Consider the following 21,237-nt stretch of genomic DNA (forward strand, 5'->3'; position numbering starts at 1 on the left):
GCACAGATTAAAGGATGCCCGGGTGAAATGTCTTCTTAATTACTTCGCCGAGTCCGGGGGCTGAGACTGCGAAGGATAAACAAGCCTGCGATGGTGGAGTTCTGCAGGGAAAAGGACCCGCCTGGTGGGTGGACGACTGAGTCGTAATTGAGAAGTCGCCGGGCTGGGACTCGGAATTGGGATGGGATGGGTCCGCTCTTCGGGTCCTGCTCTCGGTTTCCTGCGTCTGCAGCGCAGTTTAAGCGGAAGTAATTTAATTAATTACAAATGAAACGGAAACACGAGCGAAACGATGGCGAAGGCGAAGGCCAGTCGACGATATCCTTACAGAATGCATCGTGTGTCGATTGTTTGCTTAATGGGATGAGATGAGCAACCCCGCCAAAACAACAAACAACAACAAGTGCGACCCAACCCAATTCAGTTTTTCCCCATTTTTTTTTTTTTTTGCATATGGGCTGACTGGGGAGCGGCCTAAGCGTTTTCCAAAACAACAGCGGAAAAATTAAGGGACCAGACCTCCCAGCAGAGCAATTAAATTTTTCTGCGCTCTAGGACCGCAAACTATTCGATGTTAGGATGCACTGAGGGAAAAGGTTCTGTCTTAGTTAGTTATATTTATAATTCAAGAGGAGCGGTTTTCCATACAGCTATTCATTAGTCAATATGCATTTTTAACAAGTTCTGATTTCCTTCATTTAAGAAAAAGTTTGGAAATTTCAATCTTTTGTACTTTGTAATTAAAATCATTTACTAGTCACAGAATAGATATATTTTTCTAAAGTGTATATGTACGCACATAGTGAGCACACGCACACATCGACACACGCATTAAGCACAGCTCATTTGCATTGCGGTTTTAATTGGCACAGAGTGTTGAGAGAAAGGAGCAGCGAGAGTGGGCTATTACCTCTGGCCCTGGTCTGTACGGTTCGCTGGCAGGGCTTACAAGGATAATGAAAACAATTTAACGACTCTCCCGACAATTCGCCGGAGCAGAGGACAGACGGCAAACGGATCCTGGTTAAACAAATCTTGAATCCCTTTTGCCGCCTCTTGCATTTGCGTTTGCCATTAATTTTTATCACCACCCCTTTTTCGCCCAACTGCCCAGCAGAATGCTGCGTGTCTGCGCAAAATATTTTCAGATATTTTTTGACATTTTAATGAAAATATTTTGCGTAGCAATTCAGAAAGCAGGGCTGAAAAAAAAAAAATTAAAAAGCAGTTAGCAAAAAGGTTGGGCGAGCGGAGTGATGAATCCTTTATCCTTTTACTGGCTTAATATTATTTTAACGAAGCGGATTCCCGCGGAGCAGGATCAGTGGATGGGGGGTCACTTTTAAGCCCTGCTGATGGCCAGTAATTAAATGCTTGACATGCCTTTGGGTGAGAGGTTTGCCAGCCCTGGATTAGCGCCACTAAGAGGATGTCTCGACGGAGCGAAAATCCCCAACACAACCGACAGCAGAAGTTAACAATTAATGAGGGAGGAATTCATAAATTCTTGCCACTGGTTTCGCGCAGTGCAGGCTGGCGGTAAATTAACGCTGAAGCCGGCATTATTATTATGGCATGTAGTTAAGGGGATTGTTGAGATGCAGCTGTCAATGGAATGAACCAAAGGGATTAAGATAAATAAATGTATGAATTTCATTCTTATGTAAAAGGGAAAAAGATTTTTGCAGGATATAGGTTAAATCTGGTTTAATATAAACTGTAGTGAAAAGATCATTTGTGTATTAAACTTGACAGACTATAATTAACAGTTTATTATTGCGGGAATGGCATCCTGTTGCTCCACTGGCTTCTCCTCCTGCCTCATTAAATATTTACAAGTTCTCAATTTGCTTAAGTGAGCATAGTGGCCCAACAAAGCCGTAATAAAATCAACAAGCCTAAACAAAAATATTTGTCTGCTTGCGAAATAAGAGGAAAGACCGCGAAAGCAGGCAAACATCTGGGGAGAAAGGAGCGGGGTTGTTCGCAAATTAAAAGAAATCAAAATCATATGAGAATTTTCAAGTGATTGCCGCATGAGTCCTTGTTCGCCTTTTTTTGCGCAGCCAGGAAGCGCGGGCCAACATAAACAAGCAATTTAACAGGCACTCACACACTCTCCCACTCCGCCCGTACACACACACACATACAGAGACGCACATCCTTAAGGATCCGTCGCCAGTTGGCAAACAAACGAAGCGTTCAGGCGAAAAAAGCCAGCGGAGAAGGAAAAAAAAACTCGGGCAGCCTCGAAACAAGCAAAGCGTTTTATATGCCGACATCGGTGTGCTAGTGTGTGTGAGTGTGTGCCACCACAGATTTTTCTCACCCACTCATATAGCCAACATACACACACACACACACACATGCCAGCCGCAGCCTTAAAGTATGCCGCAAGTTTTTGCCGCTCTTTGTTAATGAAATTTTAATCAAGCTGCAAGCGAAAAAGAGTTTGCCGACCAAGTTTGGCGAGTACACATGCCGCACTCCTTTGCTGCGGCTCCTTTAAAGGGATTTTCCTCCTTTTTTTTATTCCTGGCCGCCAAATAGCCGGCAGCTTCATTAGAGAGACTCCTCGGTCCACGCTGCGTATGCGTAATAATTTATTTAAAATGCAATTCGTTTATGCCAGACATTAATCATTCCGGCAAGTGCGCGATAAGACATCGAATGAGTCACGTACCGAAGTCGGCTGCATTTATTAACAATTTGCGTCATAAATAAAATTGAAAAACATTCATAATGTCAATGGCGGAGCTAAGAGACCGCCTGAGAAGCGAGTGAAAGACGTGAGAGCACGAGCCGATGGCAATTTCATAAATTACAGACGGTTTTTGGGGCAGGGGTAAAGGTGAAGGGGAAAGGGGAAAGGAGGTGTGGATGAGCGGCAGGTTTACATAAATTAGACAACAAATTTCCCAGCAAAATGGGAACAACGCGCAGGCAAAAGGTAAATCACAAGGCGGCTCCGAAAATGACAACATTAAAAGCAGGCAGGTTTTGTTATGTACTCTTAAATGGACACGGGGAAAAAAAAGAACTACATTTGTAAAAGGATTCCTTTTTTAAAATATGATAATGCAAATTATTTAGACCGTAAATTGGTTTAAGGTATAAGCTTGTTGATGCTTTACTATAACCAGCAAAATGGTTTTAATATTTTATCATTAAGCTTTAGCTTTGTAATTCATTTTTTGTTTCGGTTATAAATTTGTGAAAACACTTTTACTTAGGGCGCTTTTTCTACATTCTCTGCCCATTTTTTCGTGGTATCAGGCCGAGTTGTTTAACATATTTCTGTTTTGCTGTGGCTGTTACGCCTTTTCCTGGCCGAATTCGAGTGAATAATGTTCGCTTAGCACGGCAAATAATTATTTCTCGCTTACTGCCAACTGGCATGCTATTTGGCAAGGGCTTTAAGGATCGCTTTCGGTCATTTTCGACCGCCAATCCCCCACCACCCGTCACCCACTTGCCCCGAGCTCCCCATTTCGGTCCCCAGTTCATTATGTGAATTTTGAAATTGTTTTTTTTATCCACCTCGCTCCTGTTTCTTTGTGTTTTTTGCTGCGGGGCACAAAAACAAAAAAAGAGAGTAAAAAACAAATGCCAACACGTTGGTTTGGCTGAGCAACCCCTCAAAAAGGTGTTGAGTTGAGCCAAATTACAAAAAATTGCTCCTGTTGTTTCTCTGCATTTTTCTTTAATGATTTGAATATGCAAAGCGCGCCAAACAAAGCGAACGAAAAGAATTTTAATTAGTTTTCGGAATGTTTTTCGGTGCAATTAAAGCCAAAGGCAGCAGGAGCAATAAACCAAACAATTATTAGTCTCAGCTATGCGGCATTTAAAATTCCCTATATAGCAAAAATGTTTGCTATGCACAATCGGTTAAATGCTAAAATGATTTGCAAAATAAAAACGGCAACTAAATATTCTTGGCAAAGCGAATTGATTTGAGAAATCCAAATCGAATTGGCTTATGCCAAAGAATTTTCCTGCTTCAAACACGGAGAAACACAAACCAGGCCAAGATGGCAATAAGGAAGAGAAAATGTCAATCCACCAGGATTTCTCTACCTTGCTTTAAAAGGACAAGGAAAACTATTTTATATATATATGTACATAGAACGGAATAATTCGACTACCTTTCGTCCAACGTCTGGGCAATGTCCCATGATGTCCTTCCCCCCAGCTCGAAAGCAATAAATGTTCAAATCAATTGAAACGTTTTGCCAAAGCCTCACACCCCCAGAGTGAATCCACCCCCCAAAAATAAATCGAAGGGCAGGGAATGGATTCCTGGACGGCTTAAGGCGGCGATTTGGTTAGCCCCAGCGAACAACAGAAAATCGATAAGGGATGCCAAGGAATGTCAACTTGTTTTCAACTACTCGGCTAGTCGGGCCCAAGGATACCAGATATCCTGGCCCACATTTCAGAGCAAAGCATCTGTAGTAGGATAGTAGTCTATACTACCATATATATGTGGACCAGAAATCGACTGAAGTCGACGGCAATAAAACGCCATTTGGTCATAAAAATAGTCGAACGTTGCAGGGGCCAAACTGAATGCGACAACTGCCCCAAGGGGGAAAATCCCCCGAGGGGGAGAAGGGGGAGGGGGGAATGGGATCCTGTCTGCCAGGGCAAATTACGAATTTTGCATATTGCCTTTCTTCGGCCTTTTCACTCTGCCGTTTCGCCGGTTTCTTTGCCCCTTTGGCCCATTAGTCATTTCGGTGCCGGGCGAGTTTCGCCGGAGACTACGGCTTGGTGTGTCGCCACTTTGCAGGATGAATGACCCCGGCATAGTGGCTGCCACTTCTCCACCATCCAATCCAGCCGAGCCACCCCCCAAACCCCCCTTACTTCCCATCGGAAAACCTCGGCCAGCGGAAATTGCGCACACGTCACAGGGCGGCAATTTTCATATAACCGTTTGCCATTTTTCTCCTCCTCTGCTAAAAACTGGAATAGAATTGAGGAAAAGCTGAATGCATATTACCTTGCCTTCAAAATGAGAAACAAAAGTTTGCTTTCTATTAGTATTTTTGCTATACGAGAATTTCAATGTTTCAGCTGATTAAAAAATTATTTTATTATAAACAGCACAAGAAAAGGAACACATGCTGTCACTTGATTTCATTTCTCTTACTTAACAATTTTATAGCGTTGCAGTTTCCATTAATTATATATTTGTTTTAAATACTTCAATGCCTGCCGTGTTTAACCCTTGTGTGTTTCTGCAGCGCTTATATTCGCGTTTAATTGATTTTCGTAACCGAATGCATCAAAAATTCATGCGTGTGCAATTAATGACATTACCGGAGCTCTTGACCGGGACGAGGGGTTTTTTGTTCAATAAATTATAGTCATTATCGTTATTAAGCAACACGAAGAGTGCTCGATAATGCCGAGTATTAAATTAACGCGCGTTAAATTTAATATTTAATCATAATGTACGCGTTGAAAACGTCACGACTATGGAATATTATTTTTAAAATAACAAAATGAAAAGTATAAATCTTAATATTGGTTACGATTTTAAAGCAGAAAAAGTAGAGAAGCTATTTGCTAAATTCCAACTTCCAAGTTTGCCTTCAGCAGAATCTTTAAAGATTTTCCCAATTTTTTTTTTTTAATTTTCCGTAAGGGTTGCTCAAGAACGCTTTAATAATTAGTGGAATGATGTAGCTCTTGGCGGGTAAATTTTGCCGTGGCAACTTCGCCGTCTCCCAATGGCCTGCCCCATCCCCTCCCCCTCTTCCTCTGCCACTGCCACTCCGCCCCCGGCCATTACCTTACTCACATGTAGGTCAAAACTGGCTGAGCAGAAGCGCACTGCGTACCTCCGGGCTGTCAATTTATTTTTCGCGCTTCGCATGTTCTTGGGCCATGTTTTTCCGATTCTCCAGCGCGTGGTTTTGCGTCCTTGAAATTTATGCGTTCGACGCAGGCGAAGCGCCAAGTGTTGAGAACATCGGAGATAGGCACAAGTGCCACATGGCGTGTAATGCGCTCATTATGCTGCTCTTCCTACACGTATACACGAGCATATCTGCGTACAGTATGCCAGATACTATATACATATAGATGGATGGCACAGCCAAAGGATGCCTACCGCTCGCTGCCTTTGGAACTGGGCCAATGTGACTGGCATTGTCTTTTGGGTCGCCTCCGCCGGAGAGATAATAACAACAAATTATTACACTTGCCGAGGGACCCTTGTTGCATAGTGGTGGTGGGGAAACAAGGAGGAAGAGGGAGGAGGTCCTGCCGGGGTAACTAAATTAAGCATATCGCTGATAACTCGACGCAGATCGGACAGGATGCGATAAGGACAAGTTCTTAGTCCTGGCTGGCCTTCTTTTTTGGGCTTATTGGCAGACCTTAATTTAGGGTATTTTCATTTCAGCACTGAACAAAACAAACTAGTTATGTAGCTTTTAATGTAATAAATACCGAAATCATGAATTATAATAGATATAAACTTTGGTCAAAATTTAAATCATGTTAGCACAGAAATCGAGTTAGTAGGTCCTAACAAATTTGTCAATAGAATTTGATCATTGTTCAAGCACATTCTGTTGAAACACATATAAATCGCTTAGTTACCCAAAAAAAACCTTTTTTTTTAGAAAAAATGGATAATCATCGACGTAAGTTTTTGCAAAAGGGCATTACGAAGCCCCAGTTGCGGTGGATCCGCCAAGCAAACAGCATTCAATTCCAATTACAAAAGAGAGCCGATGCAGTGTCGAAGAAGCCAAGCTTGGATAGGCTGAAAAATTTAGTGAAGGCGGTATATAGGGCCGGGAATCAGGAGGAACAAAAAGCTGCAGCTGTTGCCGCTTGCAGCCTACTTTGTACCGACGATGTTCCGGATGCAAGGCTTCTTTCGCAATCGAAAGTTCTGAAGATGGTTGTTGAGTTCTTAAAGGAGGTCAGTCTCCCGTTCCTGCAGAAGCAGGCCGCAAATGCTCTGTGCAAAGTGGCCTGTGCCTCCTCAGGCCACGCTTCCCAGGTGATATTTCCACTTCCTTTGCAGCTCTTCTATTCATTAATATATAATTTGATCCTTTTTAGATTTTAAATTTAGGAGCTGTTCCTCTTTTAATGGATCTTCTCAACTCGCAGGATCCAGAAGTTTGCGAACAGGCATTGGCTGCTGTTGGAAATATTATAGGTTATGGTCCATCGTATACCCCTTTTTCGATTGAACCGAATTTGGTCGAGAAGTTGAGCATTTTCGTCAAGCAGTCTTCATTTTTGGGAACTGTGGCAAAGGTAACCAGAAATCTTTGCGGTTGTCTTCGCATGTATTCGCCGGTTGAACTTATCAATAGTGTCATTCAAACACTTGACCAGCTTCTTAATCAAACCGGCAAAGAAATTCGAAGGGACACCTTGCTGGCCATCGGTAATATCGCCCACCACTATACTCATAATCGAATTTTAAGCGCTCACGAAGGGCTGATGTCCAAGATCTTATTTTTTCTGCTCAACAATGAATTTGAAGTACAGAAAGCCGCTCTTTATGCCATTGATTGTATTTTAAGTGGACCCAAAGATCAACATAGGGTGTTGCTAGATTTGCACTTGCTTTTATATTTACCCGCCTTGCTTTCTCACTCCAAAGAGAGTATTCGGATGAAGACGCTTTCGATCCTTTTTAGCATAAGCAGCGGAAATAAGGATCAAAAGCAAGCAATCGTCGATGCTGGCCTACTGCCACCATTGTTGGAAATCATGAAAGTCGGAAAAGCCACGCTGAAATCAGCTGCAGTTTTGGTAATAAGCAACCTCATTATCGGCAACAACTTGGATTTGTCCCTTTACCTAATCAGACAGGGCATAATTCCCAAGTTCTGCACTCTGCTCTCCTGCCAGGATTCTGGTGTCATCAGGAATATCCTCGATTGCCTCAGGTATATGCTCGGTATGTCCGGTACTTTAGCGGAGGAGCTAACCGAAGTCATTCGAATGAACCAGGGAATAGAAAAAATCAAAACGCTTCAATTCCATGAAGACTTCGAAGTTCGCTCCATTGCATGTCAAATTATTTTTAAATACGACTCGAGCGTCTTAAGCCCTTTTAACGATCCATTGTAATATGATTTTTACGTTTTTAAATTCCAAAGTGTTTTCTACATGCTTTATATTTGATTAAAAATTTAACAAAATTGTAAGAATCAAATAATATGTGTATTAAACGAAAAAGGTTACTAGCAATACAATTGGTGAAAATGTAAGTATGGTTTATTTATATAATGGTCTTGCCCTTGAATACGCATCATTAATCGATTTTTCAACGAGCATATGGTACAAGCATTTTTGAAATTCACATCTTATCTGAATGCTTATCCATTGGGAGCTGTACAATCGTTAAAACATTTTTATTTCATAATTTTCGTGTCAATTCCGCTGAAACGATGGCGGCTTCTTTAGGATCCGCATCGATTGCACTTCCGCATGAAAAACAAGTTTCGTGCAAAAGCCAGATTATTGCAATCATAAATTTTTATGATTTTCCCATTGGCTGCAACCCGGGGCAAGAGTGTGGAAAGTGTGGGCGGGGGAAGGGCGTGGCAAGTTGTGTGGGCGGCAAAGGCGTGGGAAAAGTGCTCGCGTACCGCACGAAATTTTATGTGTATTTAATAGCCTTGCAGATATGATGCAGAAAATTATTACACCCAGCCAACACCCCAAGTTTCGCTGAAGGAGGGCGATAAAGAAAAGGAACAGAAGCTACTTTATATTGCAATATATATACTTTACCCACATCAGTTGCCGGGAGTCTGTGTGCTTTTTCGGCGGCCATTAAAAGCAAATTTAATATAAACTTAGCGCAAAATGACGAGGGCCGTAAAAAGCATATTGACAATGCCACAAGATCAAGCCGTCCCAGCCATCCCATCCATCAATCAATCAATCAGGCTTGACAGCAGCTGTGGCAGCCGCAAAAATGTATCCACAGGCGAGTGGACTGGGTGGCAGGTAGGTTGAAAAAAAATGTAATCTAATCCAATTACTCAACACTGGCAAACAAGGAAGGAGCAAGGAGCAAAGGATTTTCGGCAGGGCGCTAATGGACGAGTCCCCAAACATGTCGGATATCACATGTCTACAGGAAAGTTAAATAACCCAGGGCAATCGCAAAGTATCAATGGCCAGGAAAAGGAGTGCGGAAAGCCAAAGCCACAGGCACATTTACCATACATCATCAACCCCGACTCGCCAAACGAATGCGTTTGATTATTAACCAACCAAAGTCCGGGGGTGTAAGACTGCAAATCCTGGCAAAAAAAAAAAAAAAAAAACGAAGAACACAAATTGAAATTCATGCGCATTTAGAGGGCTCTGCTGTGCCTTTGTTAAAGCCACGGGGCTTACGAGATGGAATATCCTCTGCCCGAAAGCATTCTATTGACGAAATTATCATTTTTGTTGCTTCAATAAAACGACAGGCCCGAAACTAATATGGTTTCATCTTCTTTCTCTTCCCAGCAGGCTTAGGCATGAAATTGAAAATGTAACAAAGGGAAATTCGGGGAAAATCTGAAGGGGGGAGGAATATGTTAGTCTGATTGGACGGAGAACTAGATGATGATGGTGATGATGATGGTGGCGGTGATGATGATGAGGTGAAACTGGGGAAACTACTCACGCGAATGAATTCTCGGAAAACTTTCCATACAACCTAACGATTTATCGGGGATTTCATTTGGCCTTGCAAACACCTTCGCCTTTCGCTCTCGGCAATCAAACGGCAATTATTCCCGCCCATAGTTCAAATATTTACCAGAATTTCGATGCTGGCGGTGACACCGAGTTGAAATACCCACTCCCCAAACCGATTATGCAAATTTGTCCGGGTTAACGATTTCATTAAATGCCAGGACCGGCCACGCCTTATCGCCCAACTGCCCCTGTGGTCTGGCCAACTAATTTCAATATCAGCCACCGACTCCAGGAGCTCGCATTAATTCTCACATTTAGCCCACAAGCCGCAGGAGGCGTGTCCTTGTTGATAAACAGCCGCAGCAGAGCTTCCGTTCAGTCTGCCAGCTCTCGACTCATAACAAATCCCCCCAGCCTCGTCCTGCACAGGACACACAGGATGTCCTGGATCTCGGAGGTAGATTGGGAGGACATCCCAGCAGTCAAGGGGTCAATTTGGAGCGTATCAAAAAGGGACAACAGTTTTATAAACTACAGTTCTGCCAGCTTAGACCGAAGAAAGCCCAAGGGAAAGAATGGAGGGGATGGAGAGGAAGGAGTAGTTGCCGAAGGACTCTGTCTGGCCGGCATATTTATAAACACATTAAAAACGCTTCACTGACATGCCCGGCAAGGATATGAAAACTTGATGAGTTGTCAGGCGGGGCTACTGCAAACAAAAATAGAAACAAATCGATAAAGTGTTGAGTTAAAAATAAAATCTGTAAATTAATGATAGCCATTCTATCGTATGTAAAAGCTTAGCTATTATCAAGGATACTTGAAATAAATGGAACCACACCACTAAGATCTTAAAGATTATTTTATATTCGTTATTCAATAAATCAAAACTTAAGTTTAAAATAAACTTTCGGATAATGGTTTCTAAACTGTTTATTTAGCCATGCAAATTTCTTTACCATAAACTTTCACTTTACAATCTTATTTTCCCTCAGTGTATAAGTAAATCTTTCTGCCTCCCTGCCCCCAAAAATTAACAGAAAACAAGTCAAAGTCAATGTTTGCAGATGTGATGTGCTGGTTGCGGGCAAAGTCCCACAGCATGTTGAAAAATGTCAGTTGCACATGAGACTGGCAGGGACCTCAAACCTCAAGAACCTCAGCAGTCAAGCCACTAGAAAAGGGAGATGGGAGGGGTGGGAGGACCTCCGAGGACCCGTGTAGGAGGAGGTCCTGTGTGTGAGCCAGTGATGAGGAATAGCTGCAGCTTGCAGCTGACGGTTGTTAAGCTTGTCAACATGAAGCGACAGTAAGTCGCAATGGGAGGCGAGGTGGATAGTTCACCAGGTCCTGGCGTAACAATTAAAGCTCCCCATATGCATTTGCAGTGCTCCCCAGACGAAGTCCTTGCATTCCGATTCCCCGATTCCCCGATTTTCCGGACTCCCCGCCTTTCCAGGTCAGGCCACATTTGACCCGGTTCTTATCTAAAAGTCAACAGTTTAAATGCCATTTAACATTTTATGGCGCGGGAGAGAGGAAGGGGATAGCGATTTGTAACCTTCATGTTAATACTCCGGGCCAAGTTATTTATGTAAATTACTGGCAACTGCAATGCCAACTGCTACGGAGGAAGCTGTTGGCCAGAACGAGGCCCCTTAACTCCCGGCGTTCATGTTTTATAATTAAGTCAGTAATTTAAGAGTGTCGGGCGAGGGAAACTTTTTCGCTTGCAGCTTTACTTGACTGCATTCCTTGTGGCTTGCAATTTGGTTGCTGCTCGCTGGTGAACTTTTCGCCGACCCTCCTCCGCATCTAAATGGCGAAATGCGAAAAGTCGGGAAAGAGAAAAGCCGTGCGAGAAAGCGGAAATGTTAACAACTACTTTGACATTTGCCACGGCACTGGGAGCTCAGCAGAGTTCCGGGGTGTTTGTTTGCAAGTTGAAATTACTTAAGTGCCAGCGCGACGAGGCGTGTGAATGCCGAACCAGTGTCCCCAGTCCCGACTGAATAAATGAGTTAGAGAGTGACTCAAATGGCTGAAACGGAGCTTAACTTCGACTCTGGCTCATAAATTAATGTCATTGCATTAAAGCGTATTCGGGCGGCTTTGCCCTGCTCCCTTGCAGTCGCAGTCAGAGTGTTTTGCAAAATAAAAACTAAAAAAGTAAAATAAAAACTGTGCTGCAGTGTCGAGGGCAACAAAAGTTACTCAGCCCAGATGCAGCCAAGTGTGAAGGACAACAGCAACAGTACATGAATTGAAACAGCTACAAAGGATTAAATAGAAATCTCGACTGAAAAATACCCAGTTTAAAATATAATATAAAATACTAAGACGCACTTCTTAGCATTTAAATAAAAATGTAAATCAAACCCCTTAACTATTTCCATTTCTACTTTTTTCTTTAAATTCAAAACTTTCTTGTCCCTTAAAACAAAACTGCATTTGCATGCATACATTATATCCCATGATTCCACAAGTACTGAGCACAAAAGCGAATAGGCAGGAAAAAAAGCTAAGCCCCTAACGAACAGCAAATACTCTTGAGCAGAATAAAGACCTTGAAATCTCCATACATCCATTTGCAAAAAAAATGTTTTCTATGTCGGAAGCACTTCCTACAAGGACGACTTGGCCTGAAAGTCCTGCCTTCTTGACTCGAAGGCCTTTGCCTGCTGTGAAAGGAAGCCGCTGTGCTTGTCAGAGTACAAAAATGTTAGTTAAATTTCGCAGCTACATTTGTTTTGTGCCAGTTCCTGGGAAAGGAGATAGGAACTGACATGGAGAGAAAGGCGGTCGGAGTTGGCAACCGAACTGCATGCATACTGCATAAGTCAGTCAGTTGCCGGAGGGGCAGGAACAACAAAAAAAAAAAGGAAGTCGGGGCATTTGGTAGTCCTGGCAGGACTTTAAGACTTATTGTTCGTTGACTTTTTGGCAGCAGTCGAGTGTTGCCTCTTTCATTTTCATGCTCACACCCGAAATGAAAAGCCCCGCAGTTCTCGTTTTCTTTGCTATAGAAAAATAATTCATAAACTGTTGCAAGTTATTAAAATGTCAGTCACACTGTTTTTCTTACCGCTTCCGAGCTCCGTTTTGATTTTCTTTGTTGCAGCTTTCGACTTCAGTTTATCTCTACTAATTTTCTTATAGCCAGACTGAGACCAGACCATGTCTCGTGATATATCCTTAAGGTATGCATTAATTACAAGGATCGTAAAAGCCGGGAGGAGGCAACCTGCGACTTGCAATGCCAACAGACACGAACTAGGACCCCGAGAGATGCCGACTCCTTTTACTTTGTGTTACTTTCTGCATTTTACGGCCAGACAGACTCTGGGTTCTTTGAGTGTATTTGTATGTTCACCCTGCTCGTTCCCTTTACGGCATTCCATTGTTTTTGGGGCTGTAATCAGGCGGGAAATTTCGAGTGCATAGTTTATATGCCTCCCCGCAGAAATATTTGTCTCCAGCTGCAAAGGCTTTTCATAAATTGCTGCTTTAAAATTTCCCAAAGAGACGGGTGGCAAACAAATGACGAACTCATGTTGAAGGCTCATTTGTTTTATGGCCGACGCTTAGGCAGGCAGCTGATGTCCCTATCTACTCTACCCCATTTCCCCCACCCCTTTCGCACACTGGGTGTCCTAGTTATTTGACACGCTTTTTCGCAGCCTTAACTGAACCGAAGACAGACAGTTGAGGAGTTGCCATTCATTACTGCGATGCAGGAAAAGCGGAGGATTTATGGTAAGGACCCAACTCACACACTAGAGTGTTTATAAACAGTAAAGAATCCTTAGCATACTACTTGAAGTTACAAAAATTACTAGTTCTTACATCTTAAATCATTTCATTTATTTTTGCTAAATTGCTTAAAGAAAAAATGGTTTTTTTTTTTTTTAATCATCAATCAAAACGAGAAGTACAAATTATAGTTAACATAACTTATTTATTCTAAAAAAAGTGTTCAAATAATTTTTTTTATATTTATCAATTTTTGATTTGGAAAGTACGATTTATTGAAGCTTGCCTGTATGCAGATGTATGCAAAATATAATTGCCTACTTTTCGGGGCTAGCCAAATACAAAATCTTCAAAGGCTGCGCTGCGGCGGCTTTATCAACTTTATTATGCCAGCGCCAAAAGTGGCGAAATTAACAACAACAGCGCGGTGGAAAAGGAGCTATTCGGCGGATGGGGCATGGCCATAAAGCAACCTCTCTTTTGGCCCTTAAGACAGGACTCAACTGCAGGCCGCGACCGTTTTATGGCACACACACACAGCGGCAGCCTGAAAACAGTTTCAATGTCTGTCGCTTATTCCACTGCTTGTTTGTGAGTGTGTGTATCGGTGTGTGTGTGTGAGTGTGCTTCTTGTTTATCTCGCTTTTGTTTGGCCCCGTTCAACCAGCTTCCACCACCTTTTCACCGTTCACGAAAAGAGTGTCTTACTTTGCTCGGCTTTCTCGCTTTTTTCGCTGCTTTCGCAACTTCCAGGACGATTTTGTGAGCCTGTTTAGTGCGTTCGTATACGTGAGTATGTGTATGTGTGTTTGCAAAAGCGTGTCTGCATTGTGTGGCTGCGTTTGGGTAAGTATCTGTGTGTGAAGTGCGTACGCCAACATTTGCAGCTGAGCTCCTGTTCGAAATAATCTCCGTGTGTGGGTGTTTCACACACAGACACTAGCCCACAAAAGGAGCGAAGGATAACTATGCGTGTGTGCGCGTGAGCGTGTGTATGTGTTAGAGTAAGTGAGTGATGGTCATGTTGCTAGCAACATGCAATGGCAATTTCGGGGGGCAAAATGTTGCCGGGCCGTTTGAAGTGATGCTGCCGAGTGTTTTGATAGCGGGCCAACTAAGCCCCAGAGATTTTAGTCATATGCACACATCATCTCGGCAATTTTAAGCGGCTTACAGCGACGATGATGCCGTCGCAGAATTTTCATTACTAAGCCAAAGGTGAATACCTCATCCTCATCGGCTTGCCGAGCCACTGAACAGTCTCCATTCTCCTCAAGTGCGCAGTCAACTTCAAAAGGCTGGCAAATTCTATGAAAGAGCCACGAGTCTCGGGGCAAACACAGATCAAATCTTATCGGGAATCATTTTATGAGCAAAATTAATACGCTTCAAGCCAACTCGAGCGGTGAGACCGACTGGCAAATTTGCAGACGTTTTGTTGTTGCCCAGGCAACTTGAACGTCCTCATCCTCGGCGAAGGCAACAATATAATGAGCCAGGGCAGGTGGCTGGAGTGGTATCAAAAGATATATATACAAAAGATATTTTGGCACTAAGGAAAATATTCATATTAATTGTAAAATAAATATTAATGCAAAATATCTACAAATTTACTAAAAAAGGTGGCTTGTTCACTTTGTTATTTGACAAAAAATAGTAATTACAAAAAGATTAAATAATGGTGGACTTCCTAGTAACAAAATGATGAAAATGATGGTAGTGAACAAATGAATAGGACAAAATCAACTTATTTTTCGGCAGTGTAATAACGGGCTCACGGGCAACGACATCGTCATGGAAATTCTTCATTAACTCAACTCGGGCGCTGAGAGAAAAGAAGTTTATGTTATTAAGAACATCGAGTCGTGGGCGGAGAATGATGGCAATGGTTACCAAGCTTGGCGGAGGGGGGCGTGGCTAGGCACTGCTTGGAGGCGGCAGCAGCTGTTGTTGTAGTAAAATGTGTGTTTTACTTGACAAGAAAGAGATAACGGTAAATGAATATGCAGCAATTTGCACGCCCACATAATGAGCAAGGCAGGAAAAGGGGGGAAAGGGGAATAGGGGAAGGGGGAAGGGATAGCGCCAGCGGGCAGAGACTGAAATAATAACAGCAGTAGAAAAGCAACAGCATCAGCCGCTAAACAAAAGTCGATAAACATAAACCAGGCACAGCAGACAAGCGCTGATAAGTGTGCTACACTTTCCACAGGAAACGGAAGGCGTGGGCTTGCACGTGTGTTTGTGTGCGCGATTGTGTGTGTGTGTGAGCGAGGCAAAAGTAAATTAAAACGATTTTAATTACGGTTGCCAAGACGATGAATAAAAATGTCAACGATGCTGGGCGTCAACAGCAGGTGGGCGTGGCGAAGGCGTACCGGGAGTGAAAGAGAGCGGAAAAATGAGACAACTCCTAAAAGCCTTTCGTTGTACCGCTTGCTGAGCAGCAGTGTGAATTATAGCACATGTACGAGGAGCTTATGCACCAAAAAAAATTTGGTCGGTCTTCGGTGAGTCTTGAATCTCAAAAACCGGAAAAACTCTTGTACACTAATTAAAACGATTTGATTTTTAGTTCTTAATTTTTTCTCAGAGTTTTTTTGCTATAATTAATTCACACTAATAAATATTGTATTAAATTAAATAAAGCACCTAGGCTTAATAAAAAACTTGAGTTTATTTAAATTTATTTTGATTAGCAACATAGCTTTTTACCAACAAATAATATAATGATAAGAATACAACGACTTAAAGGTCGAAGACTTCTGTTTCATCTTTACTAATATGTGCTATTATTTAATGTAAGTTTACTAAGTTTTAAAGCTTATCTCTTAATTTTTCTATATTCTTGGTCCTTTTTACTTGTGTACGTATGTGTCAGTTCGTGGAATAAAAGCAGATTTTCATTTAGACTCTGTTTTGTTGTCTTTAGCTACTTGACAAGACCCAGAAGCCAAAGTCACTGCCAAGAGCAACACCAGTAAACTTTAACAAATAAACGTGTTTTCCCGGAAAAGGGGGAAAAGCGGAAAAAAAAACGAAGTAGGAGCAGCAGCCTCTTCTAACTTAAGCAAACAAGCTCCATTTTTATGAGGCTCTTTTGTCTGTGGCTGCTATTCGGCTTTTCCCTTGCTTTTTTTATACCTTATTAACGCTCGCTCACTCGCTCGTTGAAAATGAAAAGTTTTCGCGGCGGGCGTGAAATTTTTTTCACCTGCAACCGAAAAAAAACAAGAGGGAATGCTGAAAAGCCACCGAAAAAAAGCGCAGAAACCATGGCTTGCTGATTAACTTGACATGGCGAGGGAAAAGCGTTGGGAAAAGCGGGCAGTGAGGGGGAAAATTCGCGGTTTGGATGCAGCTGACAGGCAGCACCTGTCGCCGCTGCGGAAGTGTCGACTGCGAATGCGAATACGGATGCGAATGCGAATGCGAATGCTGCTGCGGCCAACAAACCGCCGCTCGACATTTCCTTGGCGACGCTTTCAAGGAAATGTGGCAAGGTGAAGGGGGCGGTGGTTGTGGGCGGAAAAGCTAAGGGCGGTGGAAGGACACTGCGGTGGCCTTGTGTATCTTATTTTGCGACTGCATTTAAGTGCAGTTTTTATACCACGGATTTAAGCGTAAGCCACTTGATAGCCAAAGTTTGTCCAGGGGTTTATCTTCATTAATTTCCGCGCTGCTTTTTAATGCAGTTTAACTCGGCATTAACCCCGAAAGTATGCTGCGGTGAGTAATTCGTGGTATTAAGGGGAAATGAGACTTTCTTTTAATACAATAAATGCTTAAAAATATGCAGTGATTCTGTAGTCTATGTGTTCTGATTGGGATTTGTTCGACATTTGACATTTCATGGCCTACAAATATTATTAAAATATAATTAAAATAGACAGTTGTTGAACTGCACTTGTATTTATTTCAAAATGAATTTATTTATTCACATTTTTTCAACCATTTTTTAGAGTTTAGTTTCTATACGTTTGTTATGGAATACAAATAAACAAAAAGTTTTCCTTTACTGACATTAACAATTTTTTGCAACTTTATTGTCAGTATTGTCTTCTTTTTTAATTTTTTAATACCATAACAAACAGAGACTGTACAAAATGAGTTTAATTGAAAAAATAGGATTGATATTACCACTTAAAATAAGGCTTAACGTAAATCCTTAAATACTTTTCACACCAGAAAACACTGTAATTTAAGCTTACTTTGATCACGCCCAAATATTTTTCAAGCGCTCTCGCATGCAATTCAACTCCCCGAAGTATTTAAACTTCTTCGCGAAAGCTGAACACTTCGCAGCGAACATGTTGACAGCTTAACAGGAAGTCTGCCTCAAGGAGTACGACGACACCCCGAAAAAAGTTGATTCCTATCCGTGGAGCCCGTATTTCCCCGCGCTTCCCGCTGATAACTTTAAGCAGAACCAGGCCAAAAAGTGTAACAGCTTTCGTGGCAAAAGTTTGCAATGCATTTTGATGTGCAGGCAAAGTGGCAAAAGGTGGCGAAATGTAAAGGGGGAACTCGCTGTGAATAATTATATAGAGAAGATGAAAGGACGCCGAAGGCAGCGGAGCGAAACAAGAGCCTATGCAATCCTTTCAAGTCAAGGCTACTGACCTTTTTAACACTGTTTGTCAAGGGCTCAAAGGGCGAACTTTGATCCCAACAAAGGGATAAAATAAACCCGAATTGACCAACAAAAAACACTCTTAAATCCGAAAGGATATTCAGGTTGTCAAACAATGCAATTTGTTCTGTGTCCCACTCACCTTGGTATCAATTTTTTGGCGGCAATTTTCGTTATGCCCTCGACCTTTTGTTTGCTTTTCGGTTTTATTTGCACAATAATCCCAAGGAAAACTCGCCAAAGTTTTCGCATAAAATTCAATTACGATTGTGAACTCATAAATCGCAACACTTGGCCGCGTTTTACGATTACGCCCTTTGATTTCGAGCACCGAAAGTGTGAAACTTTTTGGTTAACGCGGCTACTTTGTTATCACTGTTATCGTGCCACGACTCCGGCAATAAAATTACCCCGTCGCGTCGTTAAAAGTTAAGCGACCTTTTGTGCTAAACTGGCGGATTTGTTAAGTTTTTATGGCTTTCGTCGTATCTCGGACAATGTTTGGTATTTTCGGGGATCTGTGAGATACTTCGGAGGCGCCTTTTCGGTTCAACCTTTGCTGTTGAAAGCGCGCAAGGAACTGTTTATCCTGGCTCCATGTGCTGGCATTTTTGTCCTGAACCCGAAACTTGGCGTTCCGCCACGAAACTTGGAATCCACAAGGGCGCCTGCGCTGGATTTGCTTGGATTTTGAGGAGTGAGGATTGATACTTTCCAGTCCGCATTCAACTGGTGGTTGGCTTGCCAATCCAATCCTCAAAGGACAGCCATATGTGAGTGGTTGTCGTGACAACTTAATTTTCCGAGAACTAAAGTCTTCTCATTTCTTACAGCCCTGAATTTGATAATATTTTATTTCGCTTTTTGCCAGGGGCAACCTTTGATTCCTGCAACTCCATTAGTTTGAAATCCAACGCTGATCTAATTATGCTACCGTTTAGCAGTGCATACTTTTCAGGGACTTAAAAAGAGGGTCGGTAAACATCTAAAAAAAGGAGGAAAAGGACCGGCGAATGACATTAGGGCAAATCCGCTTACAGATGCGGCGATGAGATGAAGACTCCGAGGGTCTGCCATTGTTTATGCAAGCGCATTAAGCCGAGGCTCAGCCAAAGATACGGATACACTGGCTACTCGGCATGCAGATGGGCAGATACAGATACCAGTTCGGATTTAGATACAGTAGATACAGTAGCCCAGCTCACACCCACAAGCTGCACTAACATGTTGCGGTTTGGTGAGCAGTAGATTGACCTGGCCAAGAAGCCCAAACAAAACCACATTTTACAGGGGGCGTGTCGGCAAAATCTTAAAGGCTGTCCAAACAGCTGCAACAGTTGAAATTTAAAACTCACAGATCCCATACATTGTGGAAAAGTCAGCGAAGCGAGTTGAACTCATTAACGGCAGCGAGTGCAAGTCGTTGTCATGTAATCCAATGCCAGATACCAATTTGGCATCCCGTATCTCATAGATACGCGCCAATACGTGCACACGTATAAAAAGGACTAATAAAAGGAGGAAAAATCAACTAAGGAAAATTGAAACTCGCGTGGATTTTCCGTGATTTTCCGTCTGCTCGCGCCAACATGCAATCTTCTTTTTATATGCCATTCATTTTATTGTTTATTTACAGCATTGTTTAGCAGCGAACATCCACGTGTGTATATATAGATAGTATATTCCCCAGTCAGCGCTGATTTAATGGCTGTAAATTGAAATGGAATACGCGAAAAATGCAAAAAATGTTGGGGCAGGTGAACGAAGTTGATTTGCTAAAAAAATATATTTATTGAAAGAGGTGAAAAAAGAATTTAAAAAGAACAAAACTTTGCGGATCGGAATTTACACCGCACAGTAGGTCGGCTTACGTCATCAAATTTTTATCCTCAGCGGATTTGATTATATTTTATTGAAGTCCTGACAATCCATTTTTACCATTTTCGGGGAAAATATAAAGCAGCTGGCTAAGAAAATGTATCTACCATCTTTTATCCTTTGCTTAACTGTTTAAGGGAAACCCAACTTCTTGTTGCCATTTTCTGTTTATCTTTCTTGTATCTTTCCCTCGTTTTGCTTACATTACAAGCGGAAATTTGATTTGTTTCTGATAAATGCCATTTATTTTACTTGTTTAAGTCCCCTTCGCTGGTCCCTAACTTTCCATGAAATTCAATTGCCAAATTGATTCAACTTTTCCTCCATCCCGCGAAAAGCCATGAGGCGGCATCGCGTTGAGCCACAGATAATTGAATGATTTGAATTTTTATATTGAATTTGGCTTTATACATAGCTGAGCACGCCCACTTTTCAGCACACGCCCACCTCCCGGACTTTCATCATATTTGGCTGTTGTGCGAAATTTTTGTTCGTTGTGTTGCGTGGGATTTTTCTATTAAAATGGAAATTGTAGGCGAATTGGAAAATTGCTTATCAATTGATGGGGGGCATATGCTCGAAGGATCAAACGGAGTCTAAAATTGATTTGCCTGGCAGCCCCCATCTTTCGATGACCCCTCCCCCCAATTTACACTGCAATTAAGTATTAAATTAAGTTTTTCACTTGGCAGCGAACTTAATTGAGTTGTATGTGTGGATTTCATTCCCATGGAATCGGGGGTGAATCCCCTTGGATTTTAATTTAATCCACTGGAGCGTTACGCCGCCAGAAAATGCATGGCGAATTTTTTTCCGAATATTGCGCTGCCTGCCTTCTTTTAATTGTTTGTGCATGGGAATTGAAGACAACTGCCCGCATGATGATGTAACCATGTGGACGAAGGAGGGTCTACATGCTTAATGATCTCCCAAAGCAGACACTTCGTCTGAGAGACTCTATTCTTGAGCACATGAAAAGGAAACCCTTGACCGGCTAATGGTAAGGTGCACTCGAGTTCCTTTGTTGCCAGTGAACAAAACACAACTATTGCTTATTGGTTCGTGGAAAGCAACTAGAACGGCATAGAAACCCTCTCAAGTGCCACTCCGCAGTGCGACCTTTGTTTCGCAATCGAGTTTCGATTCAAAAGCAATACAAACACGCACTGCGGGTGCCACTTCACCCATACGAAATCGGAATGGAAATGGTATTGCTCCGGCTAGAAACTGCGTCACCATAAATTGTAATTACCCAGAATTCACGCGACCCACAGTCTCAAAAAAATAAA

General features: G+C 42.3%; 2 protein-coding genes across 3 annotated transcripts in view; one reads left to right on the top strand and one right to left on the bottom strand.

The window, feature by feature from the left end:
• The window catches only part of LOC108093205 (importin subunit alpha-4), a 20,621-nt gene extending 12,421 nt beyond the window's left edge, over positions 1-8,200 (top strand). Inside the window, exons 2-3 of one of the 2 annotated variants that reach the window (XM_017193167.2) lie at positions 6,642-7,027; positions 7,090-8,200. In XM_017193167.2, coding sequence (XP_017048656.1) covers positions 6,647-7,027; positions 7,090-8,115 — 1,407 coding nt within the window. In that variant the 5' untranslated portion in view covers positions 6,642-6,646 and the 3' untranslated portion in view covers positions 8,116-8,200. Of the gene's footprint in view, positions 1-6,584; positions 7,028-7,089 lie in introns of those variants that run through there. The other variant, XM_017193168.2, reaches the window with a different exon arrangement.
• LOC108093204 (putative uncharacterized protein DDB_G0282133) overlaps positions 1-18,636 on the bottom strand; it is a 27,817-nt gene extending 9,181 nt beyond the window's left edge. Inside the window, exon 1 of the mRNA XM_017193166.2 lies at positions 18,213-18,636. The gene's annotated coding sequence lies outside the window, so the exon portion shown is untranslated. The remainder of the gene's footprint in view (positions 1-18,212) is intronic.
• Between the last annotated feature and the right edge of the window lie 2,601 nt (positions 18,637-21,237).

The sequence above is a fragment of the Drosophila ficusphila genome, unplaced genomic scaffold (genome assembly GCF_018152265.1).
Source record: "Drosophila ficusphila isolate 14025-0441.05 unplaced genomic scaffold, ASM1815226v1 contig_106, whole genome shotgun sequence".
In the NCBI taxonomy this organism is placed as follows: Eukaryota; Metazoa; Arthropoda; class Insecta; order Diptera; family Drosophilidae; genus Drosophila; species Drosophila ficusphila.